Below are 25918 nucleotides of genomic sequence, written 5' to 3'. Positions count from 1 at the left end.
TCTCAGTTTCATTCAAAAATTCTCTCAAATTCTTTCAAAAAATTTCTCAATTTTCTTACAAAATTCTCTATCCAAGTGTCGGTTAGGGATCGTGTATACATCTCGAACACTGGACGGAAGTACATCAGTTAGCGATATAAATTGTACATATAACTCAATATAAGTTGCTCCGTTAGTAAGATGAGTTTGCACCATTACCTCCAAGCTACGAGCACCTTTTATGTCGAACGAGTCATATGTCACCGGATCAACAGAAGAAAAAAATCGATACGTGATTAACAGAACTTTCATTGGCGTCGTTCCGAAGATTTTACGCCTAATTCTTTTACGAAATTCTGTCAAATCTATGTTTTGGTTAAATGATAGTCGCACCGTATTTTCCGACAAAAAAACAACACCATTCTCGGTGTGGCAAACCTCACCATCGTAGTAAATAACAGCACTAATACATCCACTCATTTTGAAACTCTAACTTTCTTAGCCTCTCTAAAATGTTTCTGCTATGACTTATGCATTCTAATAACATTTTCTACTTAATTTATAGCCTCAGCCCAAACTTGCTACTGTAGCAAAATCGCGTCCACGAGGGCACGATTTGACACTATTTGCTCAGAAACGTCAAAAAATAATTATTTCCTACATGACCAACTGTAGCGAAATCACGTCCACGAGGACGCGATTTCACAATTTCTTCTCATATAGCATCCTGGTATCAACGATTTTATATTATTTGCTCAGAAAACGTCAAAAAAAATTATTTCTTATATGACCAACTGTGCCGAAATCGCGTCCACGAGGGCATGATTTCACAATTTCTTCTCTGATAGCATCCTGGTAGAAGCGATTTTAATTCGAAATAATTTTTTCCGAGACCCCTAAACCCTAAAACCCAGAAAACCCAACGTAAAATCAACGTCAAAATCGCGTCCCCGGAAACGCGCAACGTGACAGATCATCGCGTCCACGTCAGCGCGACCTGCTGACGTGGAAGGAAATCGTGTCCTTGAGGGAGCGATTTTCCTTACATGTCAGCAGGTTGCACTGACGTGGACGCGATGATTTGTCACGTACCCTGACATCGCGCTTACGTGGCAGCGATTTTGGGGAAAATGGCTCATTCCGGTAAATAATTAAAAAACCGGCCCATTTCAGTAAATTTAAAAAAAATAGCTTTTTTTGATAAAATAGCCCAAAAAAATAAAAATAAAAGCAAAGGAGCAGGTTAATGGAAGCGAAATCACTAAAGCAGTATATTGTCGGGGAACTACATTACCCCATCTTTCTCCTTTATCTCAACGTGGGGAACGAATAAGCACATTTTCATTGCCGATAAACATACTAGGAAACAGGGTTCGTGAATCATGCATCAAACAGTAATGATGGCAGACACTAGCATTTTTCTTCTGCAGGGAGAAAGATGAAGAATATAAGGCTGTACATGAGTTGGGCCATTCGCACCTTGTGCTTTAAATGTCCTGATTCATTTCATCAGATTTGGCAGTTTGGTTTTATTGTTTGTATGGTATACTGTATATAAAAATATTAAATTTTATATCAATATTTATTATTTGTTACATATTAAATCTAGATTTGATTTAGCTCTACTCGGCCAAACTATGAATAGATCCACCCCCACTAACTGTGAAAGTGGAACCTCGTTGGACACAAAAGGACCTAGTCCTCACAATTTTGGAATATTTTATCATGTTTTTCACATCTTTTTAATGTAGTCCTCAGAATTTTTATAAATTCTAATCATAACTTTTCTCAAAAAAAAATTATTTGAAGACTAAAATTTTGAAATCTCTCGTTAATTCTTTCAAAATTTTAATTAAATCTTTGAAATTTTTGTTGAAAATCATAATTAAACTCTTAAACAGATTGAAAAAATCTAATGACATGTTTGGCCACTGCTCCTTACTTTAGCCTTATTATTTAAAATAGGAAATGTTTATTCGTTTTGTCTTTTTTTTTTTTCAAATTACTAATCAAATTATTGAAATTTTAACAAAATTGACATTACGTGATAGTTTTATAGAAATATATATTCTTTGATTTTTAATGTTTTATGTGTTTTTAAAATTTTTATATTGTACACATAAAATATCATGCATCAATACCATTAACTTTTTAATAGTTTAGTAAGGGTCTGTTTGATTGCCAGTAAAATGTTTTCCGTAAAATGATTTCTGGAAAATACTTTACTTTTCTGTAAAATGATTTACTAGAAAATATTTTCTGCTGTTTGGCAGATTTCCTGAAAATATTTTATGAAAAAGTTGTTTTTACATATATTAATAGATATTAATAAATTTTTATATTTTAAATTGTTTTTACATATATTGCAATGATTTATTTATAATAATACTCAATTAATAATCTACAATATTAATCGTTATAAATTGAAAAAAACTAATATCAAATAAATTATTTGTAATTGTGTTAAAAAAATAAGTATTGAATAATTAAAAAAAAAGTTACTGGAAAATCGATCAACAGAAGCAGTTTTCTACCGGAAATGAAGAAAGGAATGAAGGAGGCGATAGAGAGGAGAGCACAGAAAATGTCTTACGGAAATTGAAAGGGTAAGACATTTTCCCTAAAATGTAACCCATTTTCCCTTGTTTTGGAGTTCATTTTCTAAATGGAAAATGTTTTCCGCCAATCAAACGTTGGAAAAGTTAGAAATGATTTTCTAGAAAATCAATTCCGTCAATCAAACAGACCCTAAGTTTTTTCTAAAAAACATAATCTAATTTTTAAAAGAATTAGAGTTAAAATGATAAAAATAATAGCAAAATGACAAAAAAAATTAAAAGATGAACTTATCATTATACCTTTAAAATAATATCCCTTAAATTATATATTGAACATAAATAAATGAGAAATGTGTGAAGGCACTAAGCTTGTATATATATATATTTACATATGAGAGTTTTTTAAAAACTATTTTCGTACAAATTAATTATTAATGTAATAAGGTTATGGATATATTTTTATCTTAAAATATGATTGAAGCCCTTCTTCCTCAACTAAATTTAATATTGCATTAATAAAAGCTGGTGTCACTTTTAATTAAATCATCAACTTGGTTAAAAAATTATAGAAATATCTTTTTATAATTAATTTTTTATTATTCGAGGGTATTTTATTTTTTATTTAAAAAATTAATAAAAATATACAAATGGTGATATTTAGATCCAAAACTAATTATATTAGTAAAATTTTTAATTTACTGTCTAATTAAAGCTTTATTTTAATATTTGTATACGTTTTAATTGGTTAGATTACCATATATGCCATTTATTCTTTAATTGGTCAAATAGACCTTTTTTTTTAATTTAGGAATATAGATCGATTTTGAAGAAATAGTATGAAAAACGCGTTCAACTGGACGCGCTTTCTGCATAGTTGGCAGAAAAGCTCGTCCAGTTGGGCAAGCTTCCCGCACAATTGTTAGGAAAGCTCATCCAGCTTATGCATTGTTGTTAGGAAAACTCGATCAACTTGACGCACTTTCACACACTCTCTCCAAAATCGATCTATTTCCCTAAATATTTTAAAAAAACAACCTATTTAGTCAATTAACAAAACAAACCCGGCATATATGCACAAATTAGCCATTTTAATTTTGTTATGCATATTTTATTACTTGCATCAATTGTATATTTATATCTATACTATTATTTAAGCTAATGATTAAGTTAGTATCACTTTCAATCGAAACACTAACTCGATTGAGTTGTACATATTTTATTTATTATTATTAATCAGTCTGAAGCTGTTTGTTTTATTATTTATTATTATATATTATTTTTAAACATGCATTTATGTTCTATATTTTTGTTTAAATATGCATAATTGTGTAATAAAAGTTTTATTTATTTTTTAAATAACTATTCATTTAAATTATTTGATGGTGCTGGAACATGATCTAATATTTCTCATCAGTATTTTGTAGTGTCCAAATTTTGTTGATTAAAATTTCTTCACGTTAGATGTAGGGTTGAGTAATCAAATCCAACGGTGAACATCTAAGGAAAACCTACACTAGTACCACACGGAACATTCCGCAAACCCAAAAATCCAAAAACCAAGCAAGAAACAAAAAGAAAAATGAAAAAGAAAATAAAAAAAACCGCATTGCTGATTCCTCCATCCCATCGTAGAAAAACCAAACCCTCCTTTTCCTCCTTCGATATCTTCAAAGTATAATATTTCTGTTTTTCTTCTTCATTTTCGCTAAATCGCCGCTTCCTAGATCTTTCTCTTACGATCCAAACAAGGTAAACTACGATCGTTATCTCCATGTTTTTTGTTTTTGTTTTTGAAATGATCGAATCGATTGATTTTACTTCTCCCCCCCTGATTTTCTGGTTATTTTTTTCAGGCAGTCGACTAATGGAGAACTTGGCGCAGTTAGAAGCATTATGCGAGAGGCTATACAATTCGCAAGACTCGGCGGAAAGAGCTCATGCGGAGAACACTTTGAAATGCTTTTCGGTGAACACTGATTACATTTCGCAATGCCAATACATTCTTGAGAATGCTTTGACTCCTTATGCCTTGATGCTTGCTAGTTCTAGTCTTTTGAAACAAGTTACCGATCATAGCCTGGCTTTGAATCTTCGCCTCGATATCTGTATGTTGAATGTTTCTTTCACTTTCCTTATTATTATTATTATTTTTATTTACATTTAGCTTCTTTTTTTTTCTTTTACGAGATTTAATTTATTTTTGCTTGTTTTAATATTGTAGGGAGTTATATTTTCAATTATTTAGCGACAAGAGGACCGAAATTGCAGCCGTTTGTCACTGCATCTTTGATTCAGTTGTTATGCAGAGTGACGAAATTTGGGTGGTTTGATGACGAGAGATTCCGCGACGTGGTTAAAGAGTCGGCTAATTTCTTGAGCCAGGTGATTTTGCTGTGCTTTAGGCTCTTCTTCTGGTTTTGCTTTTGAAAAGATTGCTATAAGTTGAAAAGCAAAAGCGAGAAATTGAGATCATGGCAAGCCAATATAACGTGACAATGTTATTGACAAAATTGTTCTATTTTCTTTTACATTAAGATATTCTGGAAGCAAAGAGTAATGTAGTAAAAATAACAATTAAATGATACATTATTGCATGTGCATGAGTACAACATAGCATATGCATGTAAACTTTTAGGTTGATTGTTTGGTTTAATTCTTGGGGATTGTACTGGCACATAGATATATGTGTGTATATATGGTATGTGTGATTGAGAAGTCTAAGGCTTCATCGTTTTAGCCTTCTTACTTCCTTCTTGCCCATGAAATATGAAGTCCGATATTGAACCCACTCTGTATTTTCTTTGTGCATGGCCAAATTGTTTTGGATAATTTGCTTAATGCAATATGCTCATTGGTGTCAATATTTATGTTTTTATCTTGATTGTTATTCACAAACATTACTGCTTTTTTCTGATTAGCATCAAAAGTAATTCAAAGTTATTGATGTCTCTTATAATGCTTGTGCTGTGACTTATATTTTTTTGCATGACATGCTTTCCTCCTTGTTTGTAAAGTTTGCTTATGTTTCTTGCTTTTTGGCATTTTGTTTTACTAGGGAACTTCAGAACATTATGCCATTGGTTTGAAGATACTGAATCAACTTGTCTCTGAGATGAACCAGGTTAGTTATCTTCATGGTTTTTGATTTATCTTCTGGTTTCTGATAGTTGTTAACTCCTATCAGATGGTGAGAAACTTGTTATCTTAATATTTTACTGCAAGAAATCATATGTAGCTATATTCTGTTGACTATCTTAGTTTGTGGGATGGAACATGCTGTATGTCATTGTCCTCCATTTTATTGATTGGACAGTGTAGAAATTTTTATCATTTTATGTTGTTGAAGCAGGGCTGCATTTGTTGGCTATTGGTCCTTTAATTTCCCTTGTCCATCCACATGAAGTTGTCCTTGAATTGGAAGTTTATGAATAGTGTTTCTCGAAGATACTTTTTATTGGCGCATTCTGAGTGTGCAGTGGAAGTTTACTGATGATTATTAAACTTGAATGAATCATCAAACTGTGAAGTGTGAATGGGGATTTTTTAGATGAAACATTCATACGTGGAAAAGATCATTGATATGTCTCAAGAATCTGATGTATATTTTTGTTGAGTACTTAGGAAAAGGTCATTGATCTGTTCTTTATATCACACCACAGCCTCCAGTTCATTTAATAGAAAATAGCATTAGAAAAAACCTTAATTTAACCTTATTATCCAGTATTTCCTCTCCCCCTCCCAAATAAAATTATAAATGCTTTTACTTTTGTTGGATCCTGTGATACCTAGGTTATTTAACTTCAGCTATGATCAAGAATTGGGTACTTTTTCTTTTTCATTCCATTGTTTTCCTTTTTATTTTCAATCACAATAATTTATTCATGCGCTTGCAATGGATTTTTTTTTATGTGCTTGTGCATCTTTTGGCACCTTAATTCTCAGCCTAATCCGGGGTTGCCATCAACACATCATCGAAGGGTAGCCTGCTCATTCAGGGATCAGTCACTTTTTCAAATATTCCAAATGTCTTTAACATCATTGCGCCACCTGCAAAGTGATGGTAACATGCTATGTTTGCTCTTTTTCTTTTATTTGAATTCCTTCCTTTTTCCTTTACTCCCTATTCTTGTCCTTTCATATTTTTCTTGCGACTCATTCTTGTTTGACGTGAAAATGCAGTTGCAAGTCGACTACAAGAGCTGGCACTTTCTCTTGCACATAAATGTTTATCCTTTGATTTTGTTGGGACATCAATTGATGAAAGTTCGGAAGAGTTTGGTACTGTTCAGGTATCAATGAAACATTTTCTCTGTTGTCCATTTCCTTTTAGTTACTTGAATGTATCTCATTGGGTGGTATTTGTAAGTAACCAAGTATATGGTGGTAACCTTACAGATACCGTCATCTTGGAGGCCGTTATTGGAGGATTCTTCAACACTTCAGATATTTTTTGATTATTATTCAATTACTAAAGCTCCTCTTTCAAAGGAGGTTAGTTTATACCATCATAATGATTTCCCTGCTTTTGAACTTTTTTTCTCAAATCGTTGGAAGTGTCTCTGCCGTACTGTTTTGAGCTTCTTTTACTTTCTCAGGTTCAAATTTAGTATTATAATCCTTTGTAAACTAGCATCTGGTTGATGGATAACATTAAAATTTGAAATTATATATATTTTTTGGAGTGTATGCATGAGCAGTCATATTTAGTATGATTTGTCATGTTTCTTGTAGAGCTTTTACTATCCATACTTGGACCTTGTTCTGTTTTTGATGTGATAACATATGTTTAAACTTTAAAATGAATTGTTGGGTTGGTATTAATGTCTATTTGTTGAGGAATAATAGTGACATTGTATCTGAGGCAGGTTTTGCCTAAGTTTCACGGGAAAATGTTGTCTCTCCCTGGAGATGGTAAGGTTTTAGCCAGGATGGGCAAAGTATAAAAAATATTTTGGACCAGAGTCTTTGAAAATGCTGCAAAACTCGAAGACTAAAAAATATTGTGGACCAGAGTTATGTTGCTTGGACTCTTCATTTTTATTTAAGTAATTGTGTCTGACACATGGATATGAGGATATATTCTCCAAAGATCCTCCAATACATGGAAAGACGTAGAAAAATCTAACCATACCATTATTAGATGCATACCCGTATCTGATACTCACACCCGAGTCCGAGTATCATAGGACCATAGTCCTTGAAAATGCTGCAAAACTTGAAGGCTTAAATAATTATAAATACAGTATATTGAGGTGGGGATGAACTGTTTTAGATTCTGATAACGTGGCAGAATACCAAGATTTAAGTAAAATAATATACAATAGGGTGGACGGTGAACCTTCCAAAATGCAGCGATCATGAAGATAATCAATGACTTAGGGTCTATTTGGATGTGATTGGTTCCGGGGAGTTGAAAACAATGATGGCATTGAGTTAGTTACGATTGTAATGAGGTGACAATGCCCCTGTGGCGAAATTGGGGGTCAAAAAGCTTTGAATTTCACCCCATCTCTTGTACGAAGGGATCCATATGAACCCTTGGTATAATAAAAAAATTTACAGTAATTTTATCTATATATTTTTGACATTTTTATTTCATTGTATCTCTTATGCATCTGTGTATGTTCATATTTCTGCATATTGTATTTTTAATTGCATGTATAAACAGGTTTGAATGTAGTTCAGGTCCTGAATTTGTGTTAAGCTGTCATCCTTGAAGTGGAAATGTTGGTTATAGTAATAATTAGAGCGACTGTCACTGTCCTACAAATAGCAGTTGTGTTAGAAGTAGATAGAGTGGGGTTGGTAGACTGATTGGTTTGAAGTTAATTCAGGCAATTTTGCAGGCTGCGGTGTTAGTGGCTTTCTGGATAGTAGCATTAAACTAATGAGATTAATATAAGTGCTTGTGTGTGTATTATCGTTACTGTAGTCTAATTACTAGCTTACTGTTCTTTGCCAAATTCTAACTTTAGCGTAATTCGTTATCTAATCCAATTGGATGTGCTTGGTATGCTCTTCTTGCATATGTAACAGCGTTTGTTAGGTCTTATAAGAAGAATGAGTAAAGTCTTGCCGACTATTCCTAAGATCTTGATTAGACCTTCTGTATGAGCCCACATTTTAGTTAGCAATTGCAATTTTTTTCATATTGCTTGTTGTAGTACTGTTGAACACATGGTTTTAAACCACAACCTTTTTCCCCCTATTCAAAGTTCTAAATTCAACTAATTATCTCTCTCGAATTGATTTTTCCTTGCTAATTATTCAAGGGTTTTCCATGTGCTAATTTATATTGGTGTTTTTTTTTCAGGCATTGGAATGCTTGGTAAGACTAGCATCTGTAAGACGTTCTTTATTTGTAAATGATGCTGCACGGTCCAAGTTTTTGGCTCATTTAATGACAGGAACAAAAGAAATTCTCCAATCAGGACAAGGTATCCTTGGCTTGTATGCTATTAGTATTAGATTTTTTATCACTTGGTGGCCGTAATGGTATTTGCTTTTGTAGGCAATTATGTTAAAAATTTAATTACTTAATTGTATTGAGTGTAATTCCTTGAAGATTAAGCTTGGTTTTCTTTTGGTTTTTTATTTGAATCCTTTGTTTTATATTTATGTGGTTGTTTACCTTCCTGGATAATTCAATAGTTTTCTTCTCTGTTTATTTATTCCTGGACTTGTGGAATGTATATGTGCTTTCCTCAAGTTATGATGTTTTTGTAACGTGGGAAATCGTATGCATTCATCTCTTTTCCAGGGTTTTATTGTGGCTATTGAGGTCAATTTAAGGGAAAGTGCTTCCTTAAGCATAGCTTTCAAAGACATGCTCATAAATCTGTTTGAGCTGCCTTTTGCTGGAATGTCTCTTAAATGAAAATTTACAAATTTTGCCTTTATGTTTCAATCTTGATGGATAAAAATTTTCTCCAATTGCCAAAGGCCTCAGTTATTGACCCCAACGTCAGTTGTAGGGCATGACTTACAAATTTGGGAAACATACTTGAATGAGGTTTGATTTATCTACTTTCAGATAAGGTTGACACCTCTAAACTAAAATAGCTTGCATAAGCCTTTTCTTGAATGGAACTTTCCTGTTGTTAGTTGTTTATTGTTTGCTGAAATTTGTTAGTAATCATGTTATGTTGCTTGCTTGTTATATGCTTTATGGAAAATCAAATAATGATGATTATTTGATATATTCATTTTTGAGAAGTGTGCTCCTATGGATTGACTCCTGAGCAGTCCTCTTCTCTGAAAGAGAACTGGGTTCTCTTGCACCATTCATATTCTGTAAAGTTCAGAGTTCTTTTTCCTCTTTATCTTTTATTTTTCCCTCATTGTTTACAAATCATGTCTGGGCTGGATATCAGGTCTTGCTGATCATGATAATTACCATGAATACTGTCGACTTCTTGGACGTTTTAGGGTAAATTATCAGGTAATGTTACAGAATTATATCTTTTTCCCCCTTTCACATGTTTGTTATTGATATTAATCTTTAATATGTGTATTAAGTGCACATGCATGCTTGAAGCTTGTTTATGTCTGACAACTGGTAGTAATGATGTTGATTTTTATGTTTAGTGAGTTTTTATTGTTTCATGTGGTCATTATGTAGCTTCCTATGTTTGGTGAGCTGTGGCTTTGTTGTGGTCTCTAAAGTTCAAACTTTTGAATTTGCATATAAGTTTTGCACTGTCATACTGCTGTATCACTGAGTATTATCATTCTGATAAATCTCGCAAATTCAGAGCCTTTTTGGCCTGGCTGCAACTTCTCCAGAAAGTGCTGTAAGAGTTGCTCTAGAACTGCTGTAAAGAAGACAAGCTAAGTTAGCACTGGGAAAACCTGATGGAGATGCACTGTAGGGTGTTGAAAACTTTTTTAGTTTTTATTAAACTTCGTTAAACCAGGTCAAAGTTTTAAATTGAAAAGTTAAATCAATACATACTTTCGTTTTTTGTTAATTGGAAATATAGAAACAAGCACAATAAAAACAGAATTAAATAAAATCAGAAAGGCCAAGAACCTCTTGGCTTAGTCGCATGATTCTTGTATTGTACAACATGAGAGCTTGGATTCAATCTCTAGCATCCGTACCTCTTCCCCCAATTATTAAAGAAAAAAAAGTGAAAGCAATTGAAAATATTGAATACAAAAAGATGAACATGAAAGACTAACTCTCCCTCTAGTTTTATGAATCATTAAATATTTGCTACTACACAATAGTACCTATTAAAAAATATTTAATTTATCGATAAAAAAGGGAAAAATATTTAATTTATAGATTTGTCTAAAAAACTAAATGTACTTCTGGTAGAAGTTAAATGTTGAAAATTAGAGAGCAAAATGCCTCACTGCTACTTTTGTATTGGAAAGCTCTTCCATAAGATGGCCAAAAAGTACTCTTTTTTGGGAAAGCCTTGATAGAATGGAGAATAGATATTATGTTTTTTCATTTGTATGACTGGTGATGTAGGGTTTTTTAGTGTCGAATGTTTTGAAGCTCACTAGCTGAACTAAGTCTTTTAGTTTATCGATGAAAGTTCAATTCTTCTTATTTTACTTCACAATTGGTTGCGACATTTGTTGTTAGCATTGACTTAAAAGTTAATTTGATATTTTTTTTTTGAATTTTAGAAGCTAATAACTAGTACCAGTTATTAAAGTCAATGCTAAAAGTGGCTTTTGATTAATCATCTGAAACCAACTAGTTTGATTTTTTTTCGGGCCAGATTCTATGCAAGTCAATGTATGTCTCTGTGTTGTACTCTTTATGCATGTTATTTGGCACTGAGGCACACGTCTATATGCCATACAGTTGCAGAAATTTTTGTGAAGTGCCGATGTTTTTATAGGTGGTGGCTTTGATGTATGCAGTAGTTTGCCGTTTTGCCTGATTTATTTATCGTTTTATTTTCCTTTTTATCTGATTTTGAACAATTTGAATTGTTGATTTGATCACTTTTTGAGAGATTCATGGATTATGTGTTTTTGTTACTTAATGGTGCTTGTAAATGAATTTGATTCCTTTCTTCGGTAACAAGAATTACCTCTAATGTTAACAAATTTGGAATTATCACAGTTGTCAGAGTTAGTGAATGTGGAGGGTTACAGTGATTGGATACGATTGGTAGCTGAATTCACTCTGAAGTCTTTGCTGTCCTGGCAGGTTATTTGATATTTAAAACTTAAGTATTTGGTAAAATAACTTGTGATTTTATATGGCTTAATTGGGGGCCCCAACTGCCTGTAAACCATTTTTCTAGGACCTTGAACCATTTCTTATGAAGTATTTTTTGGAGAACCCTGAACATTTATTTAAGATTCTTAATGCTGTCTGCATTATAAGAGGTTAATAGAGTTTATGCTTTCATACCAGTGGGCAAGTAGTAGCGTATACTACCTATTGGGGCTATGGTCCAGATTGGTTTCATCTGTTCCTTATTTGAAAGGTGATGCGCCAAGTTTGCTGGATGAATTTGTTCCTAAGATCACTGAGAGCTTTCTCACATCAAGATTCAACTCTGTACAGGTATCATGTAACTTGATTACCCTTTGACGTGGATTATTTTAACTTGAGGGTATGATTTCTTGTTTTCTTTTCGTTCTGTAGGTGGGATTTCCAGATGACCTTTCTGAAAATCCATTAGATAATGTTGAACTGCTTCAGGATCAGCTGGATTGCTTTCCTTACCTCTGCAGATTCCAGGTTTAATTGCTATTTCTTCATGTTACTTTCATTTTTGTTGAAGTTGATCCATAGTTTTTGAGTGTTGAACTCTCTTATCTCAGGTTTGCGAGTCTCCAAATGAATATCATATTTTAGAATTTATGCCTTCTCTTTTTTCCTTCGGTTTTCTTTTTGACTTAGTAAAAATCATTAAGCTTCTGTTTTCGGGAAAAATATTCCAGAATTTCAGTGCAAGAAAGATAAAACAAGTCAAAGGGCACTATTACATCATACAGAACTTATGCCAGTCACCTGTGATATATTAAAGATCAGAGCGCGGTTACTTTTAGTGCCTAATCTAATGAAATGAGCTTTTTTACGCCTTAAACATAAAGTTTTAGTTGCTTCCTGATTCCTTTATTTCCTTGAGTTGCAGTATGAAAGCAGTGGCTCGTATATAATAAACATGATGGAGCCTGTCCTGCAGTCATACACGGTATGGTCATTTATGATTGAGGCCTAGTTTCTTGGAATCTTCATAGTCTATATATTTTCATTTGATGATTCTATTTAATACTTTTAATTCATTGTTTTCAGGAAAAAGCACGATTGCAGACCTGTGATAAAAATGATCTCTCTATTATTGAAGCTAAACTTACTTGGGTTGTTCATATTATTGCTGCCATTCTTAAGATAAAACAATGTACTGGCTGCAGGTAGTTCTGTTTTATATTTGTTTTGTTAACTTTAATATTGCATTATTTCTTAAAATTGAACCATTAATTAAAACGTCCTAAATTAGTTTTAGCAGTCAATTGACTATACTTGCAAGAATTAATTATCACCTTCTATTAGAATGGGCATTATATTTATCACAATAGTTGCCGTATAGGTGCCACATAGCTAACATGAATGCCTGATTCTATCTTATATGACATTCTAATCTGAAAACAGTATTTTTCTGTAGACGACAATTAAATAAAATTGATCAAAGATGAACATGTTCAGTAATAATAATTGAAATGTTATTTAGTTTGCATTTTAACAAAACCAAATAGCAGTTGTGTTTTAGCTCACTGAAAGACACTAACAAAAACAACTGCTCTCTCTGAACTTTCAGGAGGAAATGAAAATAGAAACATCTTATATAAAAATAAAGATAAATTTGTATGCACATAAGAGAGAATAAAACTTAGAAAGCAAAAAGGAAAACAACATTGAAACCAGAAATGAAATGCAAACAGAAGCAAATATGATTATGCTAGGTTGTTGATTGACATGGTATTTAACATTACAGGCAATATGACCTAACTGAATTTGTTAATTGATCTTCCTTGGAAATTTTGGTCACTTGATTGTTAAATATGAAATTAGGCATAGGGTTCAAACTTTGGCGAGGGTACTTTTACTTGTTTGAAACTTCTTTGGTTTTGCATGACTTGCATTCTTTTTACTGTCATCAATATATTTTTTACATTTCCTCCTTGCAGCATGGAGTCACAAGAAGTACTTGATGCAGAACTCTCAGCTCGTGTTCTGCAGTTGATAAATGTCACTGATAGTGGGTTGCACAGTCAGGTATACTGAGCATGGTAGCTCGGTTTTGATGATATTTATTTTTAATATATATATGTAGTATGATTTTAATGTTGAAATCTTCATTTTCCTTGTATTATAATTTTATAACTGTTGCCTGGACTTGTGAAAATTGATCACCTTTGTCGTCAGGAGGATTTAGGATGTATTTATGGGATAGTGAAAACCCAAGACTTGTCTTCACGAAATGCCAACAACCTTGTTGATGATAGACAGGATCTCTAGATTGTTGGTGCCATACGGGATAAGGATAGAAAAAGTTTAACTATTTCAATGAGAGAAGAAAACAAAAGAAAAGTTCAAAGAGGGGAGATATATGCATGATATCATCTTTGCATCCCTCTGCAATCAGAAAGATGACTAACGATGAGTTGGAGCTGCTGTGCTTGAGTGTTCTAATGTGGGAGGGGAGAAGGAATAAGGTTTAATGTGATACCTGGGTTATGGATTTGATATTGAAATAATTATTCAGGGATATAGATTTTTTTTTATCTTAGAGTTAGCATGTTTGTGAGTTTGTATAGGATGACCAGATTGGTAAATTACTAAAGCAATGTCTTGAAGATCAGCAATTGTTAGAAGAATCTCAAAAGTTTGTTAGCAATAAGTTCAAGTATTTTTTCTAGAAACCCATGATTGTCTAACGTGCAATTGATTTGGTTATGGGGCTGAATTAGCCTATCTACTAGCTTGTTGGATGCCAATTTCATGAGATTAGATTAAAAACTTGATCGAAGAAAAATCTGTTGTGCTTGTCTAGTCTTGCTCCTATGAGCCATGATTCATGGAGGATGTGTGGTTATGTCAAATGTTGCTGTGCTTGAGTGTTCTAATGTGGGAGGGGAGAAGGAATAAGGTTTAATGTGATACCTGGGTTATGGATTTGATATTGAAATAATTATTCAGGGATATAGATTTTTTTTTTATCTTAGAGTTAGCATGTTTGTGAGTTTGTATAGGATGACCAGATTGGTAAATTACTAAAGCAATGTCTTGAAGATCAGCAATTGTTAGAAGAATCTCAAAAGTTTGTTAGCAATAAAGTTCAAGTATTTTTTCTAGAAACCCATGATTGTCTAACGTGCAATTGATTTGGTTATGGGGCTGAATTAGCCTATCTACTAGCTTGTTGGATGCCAATTTCATGAGATTAGATTAAAAACTTGATCGAAGAAAAATCTGTTGTGCTTGTCTAGTCTTGCTCCTATGAGCCATGATTCATGGAGGATGTGTGGTTATGTCAAATGTTGCTTTCCATGTTTAAGAAATAAATTCAGTTAGTTACTGAATATATGTTGTTCTCTGAATCTGATCAATGAAGTTAATACAAACCATGCTAAGCAGTGGAAGATAGTCTTTATGAATGTTGGGGGGCTAACGTTTGATATCTATTCCACAAAGTATTTCTACCCAAAGTTTTTAGATCAAAGTTGCAGTTGCTTGGTCTAAGATGCATCTTTATCATTTGTGAGAAGTTAATGTGTTACCGTTAAGTGGTGTTATTAAAGTTATTTTAGATTTTTTTTTTGTGGCCTTAGATTCGTCTTGTGCTTCTTTACCTCTTGTTGATTGGTTTTAGATTGGATGCTTATCATGCTAGCCTCCTCTGACCTTTCTCACATTAAAAAGGATAGCATAATACCACTTGACCTATTTTTTCTATCTCTAATTTTCTATGCATGAAATGCACTCAAAATTCCTTCCATTCTATGCTATCAAGCATCTACTTATTTATTCTCTTGATAGTCCGTTAATCATGTTCACAATCACCCAACTCTGATGGTAAGGTCCGTAATACATATTGATGACGCTTTGGCCTTTTCTTTTACATTGAGACATTCTTGTTAACCTGCAGACTATATTTCATGAATTTTATGAACTTATTTTAACCGTTTCTATCAAATTTGCATTTGGCAGCGGTATGGTGAGGTTAGTAAACAAAGACTTGATCGAGCAATTCTGACTTTCTTTCAGCATTTTCGCAAGTCCTATGTTGGTGATCAAGCAATGCATTCCTCCAAGGTAAAACAATTTTCTTTAATGTTCTTCATATAATTTGATTGTCTGTATATAAGTTGAGCCTTTCACTCTCTGTTACAGCAGTTATATGCCCGTTTATCCGAGCTGCTTGGACTCCATGATCACCTGTTACTATTAAATGTGATTGTTGGGAAGATAGCTACAAACCTGAAGTGCTACACAGAGGTGATTGTTTACATCTTGCTTTATAACTATTTATCATGATGCTGGTACATACTTTATCTTAATTGGTGTTTATTTCAGAGCGAGCAAGTCATTGATCACACGCTAAGCTTGTTCTTGGAACTGGCATCTGGGTAAGCTTCACTTGTTGTTTGTCTAATAGAATTAAAGATGTTTGTTTTCTGTACGATAAAAGTCGTACACTGCCCACAAAGTAATTTGCTTGTCTGACCAATGTGTAATTTTGGCAGATACATGACTGGAAAGTTGCTTCTGAAGCTGGATACTGTTAAATTCATAATTGCAAATCATACAGTAATTCTTCTTGCAACATTTTTTTTTTGTCTCATCACTTTATTTTCTGTCTGAATTCACGCATCTGGATAATGAAATTATTTCTCAACTTCATTTCAGAGAGAGCATTTTCCTTTCTTAGAAGAATATAGATGCTCTCGTAGCAGGACAACATTCTATTACACCATTGGGTGGTTGATTTTTATGGAGGACAGCCCTATCAAATTCAAGTCTTCAATGGAGCCACTTCTGCAAGTACTCTCTCTCTCTCTCTTACATGTGCATACACTAAGTGATAGGATCATAAACCCTGTCATACATACATGAATCTCTTCCATCCAATGGTTTTTCCACTGACATTGTTCTGTTGTCAGTTCATTATTTATCATTTCATTTTGACATTTTTCACTAATGTTTTGTGGTGCTTTAGGTCTTTGTCAGCCTGGAGTCAACACCCGATGCAGTATTTCGTACTGATGCGGTTAAGTATGCTTTAATTGGATTAATGAGGGATCTTAGAGGAATTGCAATGGCCACAAACAGGTTCATACATATGCAATCTTTTGAGTTCTTTAAATTTAGACCATTCCTCACTAGTTCATTCTTCATTTCTTGTGCTTTTCCAGTCGTAGAACATATGGTCTTCTATTCGACTGGCTATACCCTGCGCACATGCCACTTATCTTGAAAGGCATTACTCACTGGACTGACGCACCAGAGGTACATTCGTAACTCTCTGAGCTTTTTGCAGCAGCTGCTGTCCTGGATTTGTTATTGTTTACTCTAGTTCATCTGTTGTAGGACTCATTATTTTGCTTTACTCTTTTCTTAGAGTATTCATTAAAGTTTAGTCTGTCCTGTGGCCATCAAAAATATTCTTGTGGTCTTTCTTTGAGCAGTACTTAAGATTGAAAGCATGGGTATATTTTAGGTGCAAATGGTCTTTCTGTAAATACTCAGGATTTTTTTTTTTAAATTTTGATTCTTTTTTGTTATTTTGGTTTTTACTGTTGTTCCCATTCTCTCACCTCATGGTTTACTGGAAGTTATTGTCACTGCTACTTGTAACTTTGGCATTTTCTTTTTCTAGTATTTTTTTTCTTGTAGTCTTCGAAGTATTAAGCTACTGTTCATGGTGTGTTTATTGTTTTAGTTTCAGCCAATAAACTCTAATCCTGCGTTCATAATTAATTGTTTGATTTAATATTGCAGGTTACCACTCCGTTGTTAAAATTCATGGCTGAGTTTGTCTTGAACAAAGCACAACGCTTGACATTTGACTCATCTTCTCCTAATGGGATTCTTCTTTTCCGTGAAGTCAGTAAACTAATTGTGGCATATGGGACAAGGATTTTATCTCTTCCTAATCCTGCTGATATATATGCCTTCAAGTACAAGGGAATATGGATTTCACTAACTATTCTGGCAAGAGGTCAGAATATGAACATGCAATTATATTTATTTATTTATCTAAATAAATGAAGACACCAAGCTCTAAATTGAACCAAGTGTGGCGTACCATGTAAAAAGCTAAATTCTTAGGTCTAGAAGATCAATAAAGTCTGAAGCACGGTATATATTTGGTTTTAATTAGACTAGCAAGCACTTCCTATATTTACCATGGACATGCTTCATTAGATTGAACCCCCCCCTTTTTTTTTTTCATTCTTCCCTTTTGATTGAGATTCTTCATTAGTGTTTATTCATTTATGATGAACTAGCTCTTTTAGAAGTTTTTTTGTGTAAGCATGTAGTGTTGACTTTTTAAAGAAGTCTTGTAGAGATCAAGGGTTCATAAGCATGAAAGGTTGAGCTGCCCAAATATTTGAGCAGGCTGTTGGTATGAAAATCCGGGTTGAAGGAATTGGGCACTCTTGGGTGGACATTAGAATTGGAGTCTTAGCCCAGGTTGAGTTACTTTTGCTATTTGGCTTCAGTACTTTACATGTACCCCTGTAGCCTTTAACTATTTTCAAACCCTGCATCACCGCCCAACCTCTTGCTGCCTCAAAATCCTCCAGTTCAAAATAGGAACAGGGAAGCAGTTCTTTGGTTCCTTTTCCTCATTTTCTCCTTACTCTTCCATCGTTTGGTTAACTGTTATTCTTTAGTCTCTTTTATTCATTAACTTTTGGATTTCTTTATAGATTTTTTTTTTCTATTCAAAGCTGAAAGTTTTGAAATTGAATTTAGTTTCTTCTTCCATGATGTGTGAATTTTGACCTTTTGCTTTCTTAGCTTTCTCGATTAGGCTTGCTAGTTGAATGAATAGTTTCAAGTGATAGCTAAAAAATGTTTAATGCTGAGATACCCTATATTGGTCAAAATGATTTGTTTGTTCGTATCATGTCATCATCTTATTTTCTTATATATATTTTTTGTTTCCTTATATGTTTCTTAATTCCTTAAATTTGATCTAAAACTGGCTTATACAGACATTTATCAGCAAAATAGGCTATTGGAAATTATGTAACATAGGTGTAAAGTTTCCTTTTATATCATGGAGGTTTTGTTTTACATTTACTGCATCAATTTCTTTTACTTCAATAGTGTAATTTGCACTTCTTTCTGGCGCCATCAGTGTTGTATTTGTTGCATATTGTGTTTTATTGAAAATTTTCTGAAATCACATATTAACTTGTGATTTTCCTACAATTGGCAGGTCTTGCTGGAAATTATGTAAACTTTGGTGTTTTTGAACTCTATGGTGATAGGGCACTCTCCGATGCACTTGACATTGCTCTAAAGATGACATTATCAATTCCTTTGGCCGATATATTGGCATTTCGGAAGGTATGCATGATTTTGATAGCAAATTCTTTATTTGAATTTTCACTTAAAAGAATGTTTTAATAATCTAGTTTTGGACGTCAAATTCATTAAGGATCTCAATGATAAAAATTGTGTGATATAAGTAATTTTGATGGTTGACTTTTATATTCGGTGAATAGCTGAAATTTTCATCTGTTTCAAAGCTATGTTTCAAAGCTCCCCAACAATTAGATGAGGCAATTGTGATAGTCAGGTTTGGGTTGTATGAGGCAATTGTGATAGTCAGGTTTGGGTTGTATCACTTTGGGTAAAACCAATTCTTGTTTGGCAGTTGGTTTTTCAGGTTCAGTTCTTCAAATTCAAGTAAATTCGGGTCTAAACTGTTGAGTTTTAAAATCAGATAAATTTAATTTTGGGTTTATCTGGTTTGGATTATTTGGATATGGGTTGTTGGGTTGGGGGTTGAGTTAATGAAACTTGGTTGCTTTCGGCCTTGCTTTTTGGGTTCCGACAAGGTTTGCCTTGTGCCATCTCTACCAACAGCTTATGTGCACTATGGTCACTATCAGAGTCAACCGCATGCTTTACACTTTGAAGCTACTTGATGTTTTTGTCACAGCTCAATTGCTGTTTAATTTATCATAACATTTATTTAATCTTTTCATATTTTCTGCTTTTTCTATATGAATCCTCCCTACTATCCATCTGATAAACAGTTTAGTTTTGATGTTGGCAATATTTTAGGTTCAATCTTCTCTTTAATTTTTTTTAAAGCCACAAAATTGTCTGTTATCAGAATTTCTCTTTGTTCCTCTTATTCCATTGTCTAGTCTAAGTGCCTCTTTGTTATCAGATTTAGCCGGTTCTATTTCCTTTTGGTTTTTGCAATTTTCTTCTCAATAGCAGAAAATGATGAATCAATTCATGGTTGTTTCCTTTTGCATTCCTTTCAATTTCTTGATTTCCTTTTGTCCTTTTTTAAATTTCCAATTCCAGTTAATTTGATCTTTGAAATGAATTGTTGTTTTAACTACAAGCTTTAGCCTCTGATTTGGTGCAAGTTGTGAGAATGGTAGTTGGGAAGAACAGACTTTCCAAGGTATAATACAAGCATTGTGCAATGGGAAAAAAATGGGGAAGTTATAAGTAGCAAAAAAAGAAAAGAAAAGAAAAAAAATGTTACTGTTTTAAGCACAACCGCCCAAAATAAGAGATCTGAATTTAAAAAAATTGAAGACCTAAATATGGGTCAGCTCCCATTACCAAACCCAAAAAAAAGAAGACTAGCAAGGCACTATTACCCTTGTAGGAAAGCAATATGTAAGTTTGATAACTTTGTGATCAAGTTATGTAATTGTACTTTGTTACCATGTTGTATGAATATCTTGCATATTACTGGAATGAATGGCAATGTCATATTGTTTACTTGTTCTTTTGCAGCTAACGAGGGCGTACTTCTCATTCTTGGAGGTTCTATTCAACAGCCACATTAACTTTATATTGAATTTAGATGCAGCAACCTTCATGCATATTGTTGGTTCCCTTGAATCTGGTCTTAAAGGCCTGGATATAAATATCTCATCGCAGGTTGGTATCTTGCTGTGAATTGTGCGGTTCACCTGTTCTTTTGTTGCTAGAACTGTTTATTTAATTTTTCAAGCTGTTTAATGATCACATAAGTGGAATTAAATGATTTCTTCATCGAAAATTTTCATGAGACTGACTTCCTTTCCCTTGCCCAAACTGCTATATTCTTTTTAAAACTCAATCTCACAGTATGAAAATTTCATTTCAGTGTGCGGCAGCTGTTGATAATTTGGCTGCTTTCTATTTCAACAACATAACTATGGGGGAGGCACCCACTTCACCTGCTTCTGTCAAACTTGCCCAGCATATTGCAGACTGTCCTAGTTTGTTCCCACAAGTGAGTGATTGACTTCCCGACTTATTATGCTTCTTTTTCTACTATTTGCATGTGTATAGAAGGCCTTCATTCAACACTTTGTCCTCATACACTAATACTTCAGAGCATAACACCAGCACTCTATATAAACTTAAAACATAACAACCTTCTACACTATCTGATGTGATTCCTAAGATTCTTCAGCGTGATCTTCCTTTTAGTGTTGTCTTATTCAGACTATTTAAAAAGTCTGGAAATGCACTACATTAGCTTGATGTGTCATATTAAGTTTGGTTCCTGAAGTCCGTGCCATGAAATATTGCGTGTATCATGTAATGAATTGGAGTCTATTATCAAATGACTATGAATTTGCAAACAAAGTGTTATTAATTTTTGAAATTTTAATGCATTTTTATAATAAATTAAAGATTTTGATTAGTATTTGAATTGCTCAAAATTTTTTCACAGTTCTTTCAGTATGTTGTGAAATATATTGCAAGGCTTTCTTCTTTAATAAAATTTAAGCCATTTAATTTATTTCTTATATAGTATAGCATCCAATAAATATAAATATACACATGAACCTGCCTTTTAGTTAATAGGTTTCTAAAATACAACTCTCTCTTTGTATTGTTTGATTGGTTTTTGCAAGCATTATTCTATAATTTATTTTATTTATCTTCAGCCTCAAATGCATATGAGAGAAAAAAAAACTCTCATTATTGTATATTTATATATATTTTACTTCAAATAGTTTGTGTTTATTGTACTCTTTATAATTGATATTAACTAAATAATTTTGATGAAATCAGATGTGATATACTTGTAAAAACACATTATACTTTGGGATGTACACTGTGTTCTTAACAGACTTGCAAGTGCATTGATGTTTAAAAGCACAAATTTTGAATGGAATTTGATGAGGCTTTTGTGCACCAAAATGTACATGTTCATTCTGGTTGTCTGCAGAGGAAAAACAAGAAGAAGCTTTTCTTTGTGTTTGTGCACTTAGATCATGCTCTGCCTGATTAATAATTAAGAAATAATGGCTACTAGCAATTGGTCTTGTGCTAAAAAGATTCATGAGGTGTGAGATCCAGGGTTCAAACCTGGCAACCCCAAATTAGTGGAGATGTTGCATGTAAGTGTACTGAAAAAAGAATTTAAGATATAATGGCCATTCCTTTTCACATGGTATTTAGATTTATGTTAGCCGTTAACTTATGTGCTCAAAGCAACCTGAAACATTTGCAGTTAGTCATAATATAAAGAATAAGAATTATCATCTAAATTAAGAAATTAAGTTCTATTTACTAGCTCATATTAGCCTTAATAATATTTGAAGTTGAACTTTAAAGACATCCTTGAATGTTATAAGGTTTCAATCCTGCTTTATTGTTTAGAACCATTAATCTCTGCGATATTTCATTTTGTACATTTGTTTTTTATTGTTTTAACCCAACTGTGATGGTTTTCTTCCAATCTTTCTTTTTTGGACAATCCAATTATTTTCTGTTCCTTTATTACAGATATTGAAGACCTTATTCGAGATAGTTTTATTTGAGGATTGTGGCAACCAATGGAGTCTTAGCAGGCCTATGTTGAGCTTAATTCTTATTAGTGAGCAGGTAATAATTTGCAAATTCTTAAGTTTCTCTGCTAAATCCTTTTTCTGTTTGTTTCAAAGAAAGGAAAAGGTCTAACAAGTTCTGCTCCCCTTCCCCTTCCCCTTCCCCTCCACATCCCAATCCCCTTTTCTTTTTCATGGTTCTTTTGTAAGTTGTTTCTGGATCTTTTTCATACTCCTTGTTCCCCCCTTCTCCAGGGTCTTCGACCAAAAATGTAAACTGAATGCTGCACTATTGTGCTTAGTTTTGAAATTGTTGCTCTCTCCCTCTCAGAAAATTGTTAGTGTTTAACCCATCGTCGTTTTCTCTGTACGTCTGTAGTTAAAAATTGGTTATAGCGTCGGGCATGAATCAATTTTATATATCATCTATAGTATTCTGATTTCTGATTAACTTTGTTTATCTTTTCCTCACTACTGTGCTTGTTAAATAGTGTGTGATTCTTTTAATGCTATTTCAATGTCATGTTATTGGCATGTGCTTGCCGATACTAGGAAACCAATGAAAGTATCAAGTGAATTTGTTGTTGAATCTTTAGAATCTTAAAAATCATGCAAGCCTTCTGCTGTTTAATTGACAGAACTGTTTTCGTGAAGCAGATATTTGCTGATCTCAAAGCTCAAATTTTGGCTTCACAGGTAAGTTTTTGGTATACGATATATTTTTTTCTACCTTCATAGTTCTGGAAAACATCATCAGTAGTAAGAATTGCCAAGATAAGTTTATTTGCTTAGCATTGGATGAGGAATATGTTTTCTTAATGCTGATTCGGGATAGTTTCTGTTTATCCAAAGTTGCAACTTGCTTATTTGCTTACCATTTAACCTGTAACATTTTTGTAACACTGATTCAAAACCTACTACATTGAAGAACATGTTAGACATTATTTGTCTGCTGATTGTTTGCTTTTGCTTCCTCACAACTTGGCACTAAATATCTCATCATAATTGTTTGGTTACTGAGAAGATACTCTATTTGTAATGAAGATAAGTATTACTGTTAAAGTGAAGAATTTCTGTTTGTAATGAAGGTCAGTATTCACCATCGTTCATAGTGCTTCATTTAAATTGATGGAAAGGTTTTATGTTAGGTAGTCTCAAAAGTAGGTTGACATTGTGGTTCAATAGGACTGGTTTAGGATCAAATAGTCTCCAAACCATCAGACAAGAGAGACTAAGTCACATGCAATGGCTTATCCCTACAAAATTAATACTATTGTAGAAAGGCTCAATTAGGAAAGTTTTGACCAACCAATGAAATTTGATTGTGGTTCATATTAGACAAGATCAATTACTGTTTGAGGACACCGCATGCTACTGCTGCTGCTGGTCTATTGTGCATTTCAATGCTTGGCTTATGTCAAGTTATGCTGGTTGATTCTTTTGTGGATAGGGAATTGATGCTGTCCTAACCATGATTTGGACACAGTACAATTATGTTACAGTATGCAATACTGCAGATTTCATGTTGTGAACTGCCATAATGTGATAACATTCATCATTTTGCAGCCTGTGGATCATCATCAGAGGCTCTCCATTTGTTTTGACAAGCTTATGTCTGATGTTACACGAAGCCTAGATTCAAAGAACAGAGACAAATTTACCCAGAATCTAACTGTATTCAGACACGAATTCCGTATCAAATAGCTAAAGCAATGTGCTCTTTAAGTAACCCTTCTTTTCTATTTTTCTGCAAAAGATGTTCAACAGACGGGTGTGAATGTGGGAAGGGAAGCATCTTTTTGCTGCATTGTGTTTGGTTTTCTTGCCTGAAGTAAAAAGATCAGACACTTTTCTGAAGTTGATGGGAAAGTTGTGTGAAAACGGTATTGGTGGTATTGTATAGTTTGCTATACCGGAAGGCGTTATGGAATGTTACAAAAGGGTTTTGCCAAAGTGCATACGCATGTAGGATATCTGACATTCATATGATAGGGAAATGGCGATTCTGCATCTAGCACATCATTCTTTTGAAACATATAATGTAAAATCATTTGGGGCTTGTATGTTTTGGAGATGGATCATGTTTATGCGACCCCAAGAAAAGAAAAATAGGTAAGGAAAAGTAAAGTAACTCTAGTATGAAGTTGTTGATGCTTTTGTACATTAACACCCACATATTCTTTCTACTTGTCGATAGCTTAAAGAAGAAAAAAAGGAAATTCCTCGAGGTTGGTTGTTTTTTGTTCTCCGATTCTACTTGAATCAAGACCATTTTGAAGCATATCTCTAGGTTCTTATCAGCTTATGTCAGAAATTGTATTTCCGATACATTATTTGTTTGCCTGCACATTATACACCTTATGTTACGGTCCAGCTGACGACCATTGTTGTCATCCTATTATTGTGTACTGTCTGTTTTGTTTTCCATTGTAATACCGCGTGTACATTGTACTTAATTGAAACATAGCCAGCTTATTCAAGTATTGTTCTTTTTTTGAAAGTGTGTAATGGCAATGAAATGAATGCCTTCTATATATACTAATGTCGTATAATTGCTAAACCTACTTCCTTTTTAATGCTTATATATATATTTTGTGATGTACATGAGAGGAGATTTAGCCTGGAGCAGCCAACTAACGAAGATAGTAGGCAGACAGAACTTACAAGGCCTATTAAAAGGGAGTCTGTATGGTGCACCAACTGTAAAAAATCCCGTCACACTAAAAAAAATGATGAAAGCTCCATGGGAAGCCACAGACAATTAAAATTTTTTTTCAGAAACCGGTGGACAACTAAAGGAACAAGGGCGAGCACATATGGCAAGATAGCTGGATGGAGAAAACAATTCTCAAGAATCACCTGTTGCATTTAATAAAAGACGAAATTGAGAAGTTGAAGAATTTGTTGGGATCATTGGAAAATTTTTCTTCAATAGGTACTTGTAGTTTGGCTTTTTCAGGTATATCCTCTTCTCAAGATTCTAAAGTCTTGGATACAGTCACCAACAGGTTTTGGGTTATTGACTCAGGAGCTACAGACCACATGACCCACTCCTCACAAAAATTTGTTTCATATACACCTTGTCCTAGTAATAGAAAGATAACAGTAGCCGATGGTTCTGTGATCACAGTGGCTAGTCAGGGTGATACTGTTATAAACAAGACTCTTATTCTTAAAAATGTCCTTTACGTTCCAAAACTATTTACCAATCTTCTTTCCATCCAAAAAATTACCGAAGGCTTTAACTGTAGTGTAGGAATATTCTGTAAATATTTTAGGAATATTTTGTAGATATTTTTTTATTAAAATCCCTTATTTTAAGGGATCATATCTCCTATTTAGTATCTTTCCTAACTTAGAGTTTTCTA

At 33.4% G+C, this 25918-nt stretch overlaps 1 protein-coding gene across 2 annotated transcripts; it reads left to right on the top strand.

Annotated features, from left to right (window-relative positions):
* The first annotated feature begins 4059 nt into the window (after positions 1-4059).
* On the top strand, positions 4060-25050 carry LOC107915752 (exportin-7). Of its 2 annotated transcripts, none has more exons than XM_016844897.2 (29): positions 4060-4286; positions 4391-4642; positions 4759-4919; positions 5593-5658; positions 6480-6597; positions 6717-6826; positions 6933-7028; positions 8851-8974; positions 9911-9978; positions 11626-11712; positions 11923-12075; positions 12157-12252; positions 12650-12709; positions 12811-12929; positions 13704-13791; positions 15727-15831; positions 15913-16014; positions 16093-16145; positions 16263-16326; positions 16426-16560; positions 16736-16848; positions 16932-17025; positions 17518-17737; positions 18968-19098; positions 20518-20664; positions 20873-21001; positions 22510-22608; positions 23208-23246; positions 24117-25050. In XM_016844897.2, exons 2-29 carry the CDS (start codon positions 4402-4404, stop codon positions 24252-24254), a joined length of 3156 nt encoding a protein of 1051 aa, XP_016700386.2. In that variant the 5' UTR covers positions 4060-4286; positions 4391-4401; the 3' UTR covers positions 24255-25050. The 2 variants fall into 2 exon arrangements, with proteins under 2 accessions (XP_016700386.2, XP_016700384.2); XM_016844895.2 differs by having other exon boundaries at positions 15910-16014.
* Positions 25051-25918: the final 868 nt, after the last annotated feature.

Source organism: Gossypium hirsutum, chromosome D10 (genome assembly GCF_007990345.1).
Source record: "Gossypium hirsutum isolate 1008001.06 chromosome D10, Gossypium_hirsutum_v2.1, whole genome shotgun sequence".
NCBI lineage: Eukaryota > Viridiplantae > Streptophyta > Magnoliopsida > Malvales > Malvaceae > Gossypium > Gossypium hirsutum.
Note: the sequence above shows the minus strand (reverse complement) of the source record. Positions and strands in the feature narration are given on the sequence as shown.